Below are 11,735 nucleotides of genomic sequence, written 5' to 3'. Positions count from 1 at the left end.
AGCTCTGGTGTTGAATCATTAACCATAACCCCAGGCTCCTCCCATCACACCAGGTAGAGGAATACTGGCAGGAGGACGAGGAGGATGGAATGGAGAGGAAGCTGAAGTTGGCTGCAACAATATTTTTGCTCAGCTGACTTTTCAGCTGATTTGATGGCATTTTTGTAGTCTAGCAGTATTTGTTTCCTCAAAAATTAAACTTAAATTATAAAATGTTTCTGTTGACACATAGGACAGATACCTGAGGAAACTAACCTTTTAATTTCGATTAAACTTGGGACACCAGAGTCCCACTCCTGGGACACTTGGGCCTGGGGAGCTCTACAATAGGTGTGTTTTGGTCTGTATGTGATTTCTTTGAAAGCGCTAACGGCTCCTGGTTCTATCTGTGCAAACCTTCTTTTTTTTCAGTCCCTGTATCACTGCAACAACTGTTGACTTAGAATTGGTCGAGATTTGTGGCTGTGTCATCAAAGGGTTTGCCGTCACAAAGGGTATCGACTACAGGCCTGTTCATCTGTCATCAATGTGAATCTGTCATAAAAGACGGTGGAAAGTGGAAGTGAAATGAAGACATTGTGAATGTGATAAAAAGGCAACAGGTAGGAGTTGTGGGAAATTTTCAAAGCTGATGGAAAGAGGGACAAGTCACGGATTGTATCGACCAGAGTTGGAAAGTGTCTGCTTCATTAGGTTTCTATTATTTTTTTCCACAGACTGGATGTTTTCCAGGTTGAATTACAATCTAAATGAGGCAGAAGGGTTTGCACTGGGACAGAGTGCGTGGGCCTTTATTGTTGGCGGTTAATTATTGATTGGCTGTCTGGTTAATCAACGACATTAATGACCCCACGCCACGGCTCCGAGATAAAAGGGCTCGGATTTCAGCGGTGGAGCTGGGGGGGAAACTTGGTGACAGGCCGTGTGTTAAGACATTTTTCCATTAAAACCAACGTGGTGAAACGTGCTCATCAGACACAAACCCAGGGGTTTGAGCTAAGTGTTTGCCATTGATCACGGCCACAGGTCTGTTCCGCGTACAATCACTTCAATTAACGTCAAGACGTAAAATCACCTGCTGGAATTAAAAGGAGCAATTAACCGGCGTGTGAACAGAGTTCACATCTGCAAAGAGCTGATGAGCGAATAAAACATTTCCTTCTGAAAACTGAAAGAAAGAACTGATGCTGCTAAATGACTAGCAACATTAGCTGCTACAATCTTTGTATGTTCATTAGTCATACGTAGTCAAACAATTGTAGATATTTGGTGACGTGAAATAATGAACACGTGGACTGAAGGACTGAGAGTATTTTGGACTCTTTTTACCTTCAAGTCTTGAATCCAATGAATTTGTCTGTTGACTAATCAGAATAGCAGCTGTAGAGACAAATTCATTTGATTATAGATCAATCTTTTGTACATCTGCACTTATTACTACTAATTCATTTTTTTTAATTGCAAAGTACAGATTGTGTGAGGTCTGATCCTTGGCAGACGGCTCTTGTCGGTTGGTGTACACTCTGGAATTAATATTTTCCAAGCAGCAAAAGTATATTTGCAGCTTAAATACATTCTATAAACAGCTACACAGTGACTGTAACATGTTAGAAGGAAGCTGTGTGGTGGGAAAGAAGACATGTAGCAGCTGGACTCATCTCCTTCGCTCAGCCTAATTTTTATATGATTAGAGTCCTGTTATCGTCATGCGGGCTAATCTTTACAACTTTAATGTGAGGGATGTTGGTAAAGCAAACTACTTGCATCTTTACTCACCTTGGACAGTCCAGTGTCGCAGCTTTGGAGCTTGAGGACGTGGGCCTGTGGCATTGGTCTTTGGACAGTGACTTATTTTTCTTATTTTGCATTTGTTGACAGCAGCTAGAGTATATTCCTTGTGTGCAAGTGATTTTCAGGGCAATATTTGCAGCTCTAACAACTGAGCAGTTTACAGGATTACCTGGTGTGGTCTGGTATGCACTGTATGTAAAGTACGCACGCAGGGGCAAATGGTTGGAATTTTATAAATTCTTCCATCTGACACACTTCAAGCAAAACAAGGCTTGCAAGGCCATATGAGGCAAAAGTACACCAACAACAACAACACATCTCTATTGCCAAACATTCAATTCTATTTATTATTATTATGATTATTTCTATTTAAATAACATTTCACAAGCACACATTTTCCTAACAGGGCATTATTTGGTTTTCATTTGGGTTTCCAGCTCCGTGTGAAGGTGGGAATGGCCGGAGGGAGAAACAATTTGACAACTAAATTAGGCAACAGCATATCAGGTTGTTTCCACATTTCTTTAATACTTAAAAATACATTTTCCACAGCTTGATTTTCAGAGACCGTCGGTGATAGGGAGGTAGATCGGTTGCCTTGGAGGTTGTCGATTGTACAATACAGTTGGTCATTTTGAGTGTAAATGTGAAGGCAACGCAAAAATTCTGTGGGAGTATATAAGTGCTTTTTTGTTATGCTCTTCCATTTTTAAAATGCAAGCAACTTTTGTATTCTTCATAGCCGGAAGTAAATCCATTATTCAGTCCAGCTCAGAGTACATACGAATGATCATCAGGTCATCTGCTCCTCCTCGATTCCGCAGGCCTTGTTGATGTCCCTCGGGTGTTCAAAGACCGCTTGGACAAACTGGCCAAACAGCCGGTCCATGTAGTTCTCACCGCGGGGGAACAAACCCTGCATGAAGGCGATGTGCCCTCCGTGGGCCGTCAGCAACAGCGCGACATTGGGCAGGCCCTGGACTATCGTCAGTGGGAAAGCTGTGAGGACAGGGAATGCAATGAAAAGGGAGACAGAAGCAGACAGAAACCCACAATTACAATATGCACTGTACAAAATGAGTTTAAAAGCCTATCACCGTCTTCTTCTTCTTCTCACGCTGTCTACAGTACTCACCATATTGGGGAGAGAAGGGGTCATCAGCAGCGTTGAGACACAAGATGGGTACTGCAGTGTTAGGGAGTTTTTTGTCTGGGCTGGCATCATGGTAGTAGTCCATACAAGATTTGTAACCGAAAACCAAAGATGTGAAGCGTTCGTCAAACTCACGGACGGTTTGTGCCTAGAAGGGAGAGAGGGTGGACAGGAGATGAGAAGAAAGGCAGAGATTACAAACTATGAGAATAAGGTGACTGTGAAGAGCAGCGTTTACCGTCAGGACATGGTCCACATCCACTACTTTCTCCAGAACCTTCCTGTGCCTGTGAGAAACAAATTCAAGGGGTCAACATTGCCAATTGGTCGAACCAAATTCATACATTTGTGAAAGCCCAATCCGTCTGACGACCTGGTGATGAGACCGCACAGGATTGTCGTGAGATATTTGTTGAAGAGCAGCCAGTTGAGTGGTTCTTCCATGGAGACGGAGGATTTTGTGGCATCCCAGGGGACGGAGATGGTGAAACCCGCCACCAGCCCAGACTCGGTGCGCTTACGGGCCAGGTAGTTTAATAACAACATGCTTAAAAAAATTTTTTACAAAATAGTTAGGTAATTATAGGGAAGATGGAGGATCGTATTAAAGGTCAGAGGAAGAGATGCATGCCTTTGGATACCGACTCACCCTCCCATAGACACACCGGCACCGAGCACAGGGGCTTGTGGGTAGAGTCCTTTGATATGTCCCACCACGCGCTCAAGATCTGAGGTGTTGGCTGCACAATAGGTGACGGGCGTCTGAAGCAAGCAGTAGGACAGAGGACAGAAAAGCTTAAAACACAACTGTCCCTGGTCTCTCTCTCTCTTCTCCACCAACCTATCAAATAAAACCCAAACCAACCATGGCTGAGTTGGACGGTCACTTTAGTGCTTTCGAACTATCCATTACATTCATTTTACTGACGCTTTTGTCCAAAGCTACTTACATTCATCAAGGCAGGTAGCGTTAAGGGCCCACACTGGGAAGACTTGAAATCATACCCTGACCTTCTGTACCAAAGTCAGCTGTGTAACCCACTAAGCTATACCAGCTGCATCTATCTATCCGTATAACTATCCAGCCCATGTGTCGCATTTAAAAACCCATTTGTAAGAATATAAACAAACACACACATAGTACGATATTCAATATACATAGTTCAAAATAAATATTTACTTTACTAGATCAGCTGGACAGTGATTATTTTTTAGCAAACGTTCCTCAAACAAGAGTAAATAGTGGATTTGTTGGGGACTATTTTCAGCTGCGGATTAATTTAAATGTGCACTAATGAGTATTTGCAGCAGCAGGGCTGTATGTTTTGGACCGCAGTGCCACAGAAGAATAAGATATTTTAAGCTTTGAACACTCTTTTTTATTCATTTCATGATTTGATTAGAATATCAAGCTTTATCCTTAAATACATTTTTAGAAATAGCAGCAGTAGGAGCCTTGCCAAAGTGGCATTGTTTTCAAATCTGCATTTATGTGCACAGCATGACAAGATCCAATATTACTGTTTATAATTATAATAATAATAAAAATAAATCATCAATTACCGGACGTGGCAGATTTTTGGGCAGACACGCCACAACTGTGAGGATAGATTTGTTCTCAGAAACACTAATTCAGAAATCAGAAATTCACAAGATATTATAAAATGAGAAGAAATAAAAAAAGAAACATGAAAATCTGGGGAAAATCTGAATAATAAGTCATAATAACCAAGAAAGCTCTAAAAATGGGACACCACTGTGATTACCCATGACCGTGGAAATGATTGTTCCCTGCATGCAGCGATCAATTGGCTTCTTACATAATACTCGATTTATTAAGTCCTTCACATTTTACAGGTGAAATCAATTTTAGCACTAGAGCAAACAAAGTCTGTGGAAATGACAGCATGAAAATGACTTTGTAAAATGACAATCATGCATCTTTGTACTTACCAACAACTCTTCCCCTGCAGCCCCCCTGTTGTTGAAGACCACACACCTGGGGAAGAAAATGCCAACAACAACAGGTTCAGCAGGTGAATCCCTCTCAGCTCACAATCCTGGTGTGTCACTGCTTGAGGATACCTCCATTACCTCCGCTAAGGATGTTGGGTAATAGGTATTCATTGCCTTTTGTGTGTCTGTCTTTCTGTCAGCAGGATAACTGAAAAGCTACTGAGCTGATTTCCAGTTGGGGTGGATCCAAGAAGTTTTTTTCATTCTCTTTAAATGTTCTTTTCCAATCACACAGGAGAAAGATGAGGAGCAAAACTGACCTGTAGCCACGGCGGGTGGCCTGGCTGATGGCGTGGAGCACATAGGGCTGCTTGCTGTTCCCCGCCAGGCCTGGCAGGATCAGTACTGTGGGGCGGGTGGAGGATTCTGGGTGGGCCGCACTGGCCTGATTGTCCACCCAGTCCAGCGAAATCTGACCACCGTCATCGGTACGGAGAAGCTCACTGATGGAATGAGGGAGACGATAGAAACAGAGAGACTGAATTTGAAAGAAAACACAAGACAAAATGACGAGAATGTGGATAGTGTTTTACTGAAAGAGAGATAATAAGATACATGTGTCGACCAGCAAGAGGAAGATAAAATGATCCTACTTGCGATAAGTGACGTGGGGTCTGGATTTGAGGACGGAACAGACCAGGGTTTGAAGGCGACCTCCCCAGCACCACGGGGTGGGACTGAAGCGCTCAGCCACCGCAGGACAGTGTTCCTGGAGGAATGCACTGAGAGCCTCACTACAAACCAGAGCAGGTGCCTGCAGCAGAAAACACACACAAAAACATACTAATACCTGTGACATAACTGCAATTATATACAATTATGTTGACTCACAACCAAAGCATTTTTTTAATATCAGGTTAAAACTGTTATTGACGTTCCAAACTCTTGATAACATTTCATTACATATGACTATAACTGTGTTACATTGTGTTGTCAAGCATTATTATCTGTTATACAGCAGTTATGGATGTTTAACGTGATGCGTTATTTTGGGAAAAAAAGATTAATAAACACTTAAAATGGTCCTAAATCATCTTATGACTTATTTAACTATTATAGTGCATTACAAACCATCTATTGATTGTTTATATTCTGCTCATTAATGCTGAAAGCAGTAAAGGCCAGCCCTAAACATAATGTCTCATGAGTGAAATCACTATTAAAAGGCGCCTTCATTTTACCAAAAAATTATACTAACATTAAATCAATATTTCACGTGTGCAACATTATTCATTCATATTTTGATATAGCGCTGACAGTGGGATTTTTCTGTTGTGTCAAAAGATGTCATCTTTAGACACTTGGCTTCGCACTGCCCAAAAACTTAAAAGAAATGGGAAAAATATGAAATATTAAAAATAAAATAAAATAGACTGAACTGAAAAAGAATACATAACAGTAAATAGTAAAATATAAGGTAAAATAAAAAAGTAAAATAACGTAAGAAAAAAAAGTATATATATATATATATATATATATATATAATTAAATAATCCTATCCTTAACATTTAATTATTTTATTTTACTGTATTTTTCTGAAGCAGAATTAAAATAAGATAAGACGAAATAAAATAAAAAATGAATTTAAAACGAGAAAACAGAGTAGAAACCAAAGTACATTTGAAAAACAAGTTCAAGTTGGTGAAAATACTAGAAGAAGAAATAAATACAACCGGCGGATGAACATCGTCATAACGCGGACGATAACCGCGGGGACTGACCTGACACTTGCGGCCCCATAGATAGTACAGCGCGGCCGTGATGGAGCAGACGAACACCGTGTAGGGTCTGGAGACACACTCCAAGTAGGACCTCCACAGATCCAAGTGTGACAGAAACATGGCAGGGATCTAATCCGTCAACGGCAGAGGTAATCCGGCATCCGAGGGAAGAGACAACCTGCCTCCTTCATCACCGGCAGCAGCCGATACAGAACCGTTATCCTCCTCAGCCGTGTCTTTCTCCGGGAAGTAGGCGTACACGGCCCCTGATCCCGGTCGTGACCGCAGATCGTCTGTTTGGACGCTGGACCAATGACGGGAGGTGCAGGTCCGCCTGCACAGCATCGATGTATTGTGAGAACTGGATGCCAAATCAAAGATGGCGGCGCCGGGAACCGCTGTCCTCGGTCCTCGCCCACAGTCCTCGCCCCCTCCCTAGCGCAGAACTCCCATCATGCCTCTGGGCGCTGTGAACGAGCCGCCCGCGCTCTGGGGGCGCGCACGGGCGTAGCACTGTCATAAGCGTTTTCTAAGTAATTAGTGTCATTGCACTAAGTAATTAGTGTCATTACATGAATTAAAAATGGGCTGAATACATTGGTTGAGGGACTGAACTATGTATTTCCAGAAAAACAGTGGAGGTTCTCTGAGGGCCCTTTCACTTCTTATAAAAGTAGTAAAATGATTGAGTCCGCCCATCATAACTCAGCACAGAATCTGTCGGTTAATCTTCTGACCGGTGGCCTTGTCTGACTTTGTGCTCCCTCAAGAAAAGTAAAGTCCGACATTAAAAACAAACCAATGGAAAACTGGTTTGAGCTAGGAGCTTTCGAAAAGAAAGGTGGCTAGCTATTAGCAAACCCCTACTACGTTTATTCATGCGTTTCAACCTTTTAATCTCTTTTTCATACATGTTAGTTTTCTCTTCTTAGTATAAAGAGGAGTTTTAATCCTTTAATTCTTTCTTTGTATAAAAAAAAGTGTTGGTTTTGTAATTTCTTCTTAGTTCATAGATAAGATGTAACTTTTGTTCTCATGTTGATAATTTAGTTTAATAAATTCTTCCTTGATATGTACATACGACTTAAATGTCTTTCAACCTAGATGAATTTTAACTACTTCAATTCCTCTTTTATTATGTAAACAATTTTTAAGTTTTCAATTCTTTCACCAAATGTATTTTTAAATGAATAATGTCAGTCGTGAGTTAAAACATGTATTAGGTGTGTTATGTGATATAACAGACTTCAGCCACTAGAGGTCAACAGTGGCTGATGATGTTCAGTCATGAATCTCACGGCCTACTTTTATTAGAATAATGCTGATACAAGGATTTGTTCGTAACTTTGGGTTCTAACAAATGTGTGTTCAAAACCTGTTTTTACAAATGCACACATCACAAAGTGAACAAATAGTGCTTGGTAAGTTTGTATAGATTCTTGTCAAAATGTTTATCTTACAGGAAGTGCGGCCTCAGGCTCTGTGCTGTCCATCCATTGTATTTGAATCCACCGCCGCCGTGATGAAACACACTAGCCATAACATCAAATGCACAACGTCCATTTCATGACACGTAAAAAGTCTGATTCATTCCTTTAAACATGAAAGCTGGAGATCAACATAATGGTTTATTTATAACAATGTCAAGACAGTTACAGCCAGGACGCATTGTTATCTAGTTGAGTGGGATTCCTGCAACCACCTCTGACTCAATCCCACACTCATCGTTTCCACGCTTGATCTTGAAGAAACCTGAAATCAGACGCCACAAAAACATCAATTAAGGCCAACACTTCTTTCTTTCGTATCACTCACCACATAACCAGATATTGTCATATGTTCTGTTCTGCACTTGAAAAGTACGTGGCGGAGGGAAAATATCATTTTTACGCTCCCTAATCTTCGTTTCTGTCGTACCTTTGTCTCCCCAGTCACTGTTCCAGGAGTTCGCAGCCAGCCAGTAGGGCGTCCCATTCTCCTCTCCCCAGCCCAGTATCTTGATGGCGTGACCACCCAGCATTTCCCCTGTCACATGCTGATAAACGCCTACAATAATACAATACACATACATTAAAAGACAATTCTTTTTTTCTTATGTTTCAACCCATTTACTTTAGATGTTCTAGATAAACTGACTGACGCTAAGGACTTCATCTGTGGTGAGCATCAGGATTCAAAAAAAAGAATCTGCGCACCTGTGAAATTGGAATTTGTAGTCGTAGGAAATTGTCATATGAATCAGTGAATTTGAAGTGTTGTAAACTTGCACAATATTTTTTTTTTTATCTCCCACAAACACAAAACAACAGATACATCTTTTCCAATTCGTCATTACTATTGTACTATAAGTATGTGCAACTCTGAATTTGACATTGACTATAATTTATTTATGTGCAAGGCTTTGTCCATGACTTCACACTCTTTGATTACAGGTGTGTGAGAATTTATTTTGGAGTTTGTGCACCTGTAATGAAAAATTTAAGATGGTGTTACCACTGTGTTGTGTTTGTGGGATATTAAAAAAAAACAAAAGAAAAAAAAGAAGTTTACACCTAAAGCATTTACTGATACAGGTGTACAAATTCCATTGTTACCAGTGCTCAGTTGTTTTGCACCAATAACCTTGGAAATATGTCATCAACAACCAACACAAGCAGTTTGTAGTAACAAAGATTTACCATCAACACACAATACAGGTTCTTGTTTACATGTTGGTATGTATAGGGAAGAGGTTTGTGTACATATACAGTATAAGCCTCACCAGTCTTATACAATAGAAAGTCCGCATAAACGGAGAAAGCTGCCTCCACTGGCCCGTTCTTGTACAGCTCGGTCATGATTTGCTCCTGCTGGGACGGGACGTTGTACGTACTTCTCCCTGAAGAAGGAGACACAGAATGATATCAAAGCTAAAAACAAGACCGGGCGAGATGTAAAATACATGGTAGACGGCGGAATTAGATCATTTTAAATATCTATATACCAAAGTGTTTGTCCTTCGGATAGGATGGAGAGTATCCATCGATGCACAGCTCCTCACACTTGGGAGTATCCTGCTCTCCGTGACACGGAGGACGAGTTCCATTCACGTGATGCTCGCAGGGAGCGAGAGAGTAGGGCCTGCAGCCTGAAACACACAAAACCACCATTGATTTCAGTTCACACGTTTGCCAAACAAGCCTATAAAACCCATTTCGGTGCTTGCTTACCGACTTTGGAGCCATACAGGCCTCCTGTCACGAGTCCTTTCTTTGCCCAGAATTCCCAGGCAGCAGAGGGGAAACCACCAAAGCAGCTACAACCACAGGAAAATAATTTAAAATGTTCTTCCTATCCTCTTATAAGACCATTAATACAATACTTTTTGACACTAATGCTCACCCCATGCCACACTCATCACAGCAGGACAGCAGATCTTCAGCTGAGATCTCCACAGAGATCTGAGCACTGCTGTGGATACATAACCTGTCGGATATCGCCTCAGCTGCCCCAAAGGCCTGGGAGGAAGTAAATAAGAGGAACACTGGTATTGGTACTTTTAGAGCCTATCATTATCACTTCTCTTTATTCTGAACTGTTTTTATGTTGTATGTTTTTTTTGCGTTTGTCAGTCTCACCCAGCAGGAACCACACGAGCCCTGGTCTCTGATCTGCTGGATGGTGGGACAGTTGGGCCACTGCTGGCGTGGGTCAAAGCTGTCTGGAAGCTGTATGCCTTCAATATCATGAACCCTGAACAAGAGAGGACGGTCACTGAAGCACTGCAGATAAAGGTGAACCTGCTGACTGTCACCTGTGTCGACACGTGAGAGACTAAACACACACACACACACACACACACACACACACACACACACCTGGTCTGTGGTGCAGTGTCATTCAAACTTACACCTCTGGCAGCTTGGGTCCATTCAGTACGGTCCCACACAGTCCCTTCACATAGCTGATATCAACGTTATGGAAGTTCTGCCCAGCCTGCAGCAAAAGAAGAGCAACCTCAATGATTGCAATGGTTGCAGAAGTCAGAACGCCCTGAAAGTGTGATGAGATGTTTAAGAAGGTCTCACCGTCCAGGTGGTGCGGGCCTTGTTGATAAAGTCGATCATCTCTGAGGAGGGAAGCGCGAGGTGAGGCCGAGACCAGGCGACCGAAACAGTCGCCAGCACACAGAGGAGAGCGAGTCGATACATCCTGCGACACAGATTACAGTCGGCTACGATGTAACAAAAGAGCATGAAGATCACAAAACCACTGTGACATTAGCTGTGATAACACAGAACATTTAAAATCATCTTCTCCTGCGGTTCCCCGATTCATACAACACAACTAGAGAATGCAAGAAAGTTGCATGTTATATATTTGCGTATATATTTATCAGTACTTTTAAAATACTCAATGGAATGAATTCCGTCACCAACTATCAGACTATCAGAAGTATATTGGTTGATAATAACCTGCATCCAGGCAAGTACACAACATTAAATTATCGTCTGAAAATGTTGTTGCCCATTGTTGTATTTTACAATAAAGTTCTATTCTATTCCAAACAACTCACATATAAAGATGATATATAAAAAACAATTATCGTTTGACATTACACGTCTTAAGTAAACAACAATTAAAGTGATAATGACACAAAAAAGAAAAACAACATCTCAAATGTAAGTGGCAACTTTTACCTGTGTTGTTTTTTCCTGTTCAGGGCAGTCTGTTCTTCTCACTGAACAAAACACCTTTCTCCCCTCAGTATTTTTACGTCTCGTCGTCCTTTTCCCAAGTTATGCAATAAAATGTAATCACATGTCTGTGTAATGAATGCATCATCACTTCAAATCTCATGTGACCAACAAACTGTATTTCCAAAGGTTAACAGGTTCTTCCTAAAACTTAGAACCTGGCAATGATTAAGAAAAAAAAAATATTACTAACTTAATAAAAATTCCTCTATATATTTGTTTAATATGTATTGTTTTTTTAAATAAATTTATACAGAATCACATTAAACATAAAACCACAAATCAAAGCATAAGCATTTTGAACATCTGCTGATACTA

At 41.1% G+C, this 11,735-nt stretch overlaps 2 protein-coding genes and 1 long non-coding RNA gene across 4 annotated transcripts; 1 reads left to right on the top strand and 2 right to left on the bottom strand.

The window, feature by feature from the left end:
- Window positions 1–2,299: 2,299 nt before the first annotated feature.
- On the bottom strand, window positions 2,300–7,293 carry LOC118290085 (phospholipase ABHD3-like). Its single transcript, XM_035617439.2, has 9 exons — window positions 6,682–7,293; window positions 5,554–5,714; window positions 5,221–5,403; window positions 4,898–4,943; window positions 3,594–3,706; window positions 3,318–3,491; window positions 3,183–3,231; window positions 2,927–3,092; window positions 2,300–2,790 (listed from the first exon to the last, which is right to left on the bottom strand). Exons 1-9 carry the CDS (start codon window positions 6,799–6,801, stop codon window positions 2,585–2,587), a joined length of 1,218 nt encoding a protein of 405 aa, XP_035473332.2. The 5' UTR covers window positions 6,802–7,293; the 3' UTR covers window positions 2,300–2,584.
- LOC118290088 lies at window positions 4,311–5,981 on the top strand. The gene is made up of 2 exons (XR_004786337.2): window positions 4,311–5,056; window positions 5,196–5,981. It is a non-coding gene; the product is annotated as an uncharacterized LOC118290088 (long non-coding RNA).
- Window positions 7,294–7,952: 659 nt separating the features above from the next.
- On the bottom strand, window positions 7,953–11,516 carry ctsbb (cathepsin Bb). 2 transcript variants are annotated; one of them, XM_035617441.2, is made up of 10 exons: window positions 11,361–11,516; window positions 10,749–10,872; window positions 10,571–10,656; window positions 10,299–10,413; window positions 10,063–10,178; window positions 9,891–9,976; window positions 9,665–9,808; window positions 9,443–9,559; window positions 8,599–8,727; window positions 7,953–8,433 (listed from the first exon to the last, which is right to left on the bottom strand). In XM_035617441.2, exons 2-10 carry the CDS (start codon window positions 10,869–10,871, stop codon window positions 8,357–8,359), a joined length of 993 nt encoding a protein of 330 aa, XP_035473334.2. In that variant the 5' UTR covers window position 10,872; window positions 11,361–11,516; the 3' UTR covers window positions 7,953–8,356. The 2 variants fall into 2 exon arrangements, with proteins under 2 accessions (XP_035473334.2, XP_047184495.1); XM_047328539.1 differs by having other exon boundaries at window positions 10,749–10,894; window positions 11,361–11,473.
- Between the last annotated feature and the right edge of the window lie 219 nt (window positions 11,517–11,735).

Source organism: Scophthalmus maximus, chromosome 18 (assembly GCF_022379125.1).
Source record: "Scophthalmus maximus strain ysfricsl-2021 chromosome 18, ASM2237912v1, whole genome shotgun sequence".
In the NCBI taxonomy this organism is placed as follows: Eukaryota; Metazoa; Chordata; class Actinopteri; order Pleuronectiformes; family Scophthalmidae; genus Scophthalmus; species Scophthalmus maximus.
This window is presented reverse-complemented; position numbering and strand designations above follow the sequence as displayed.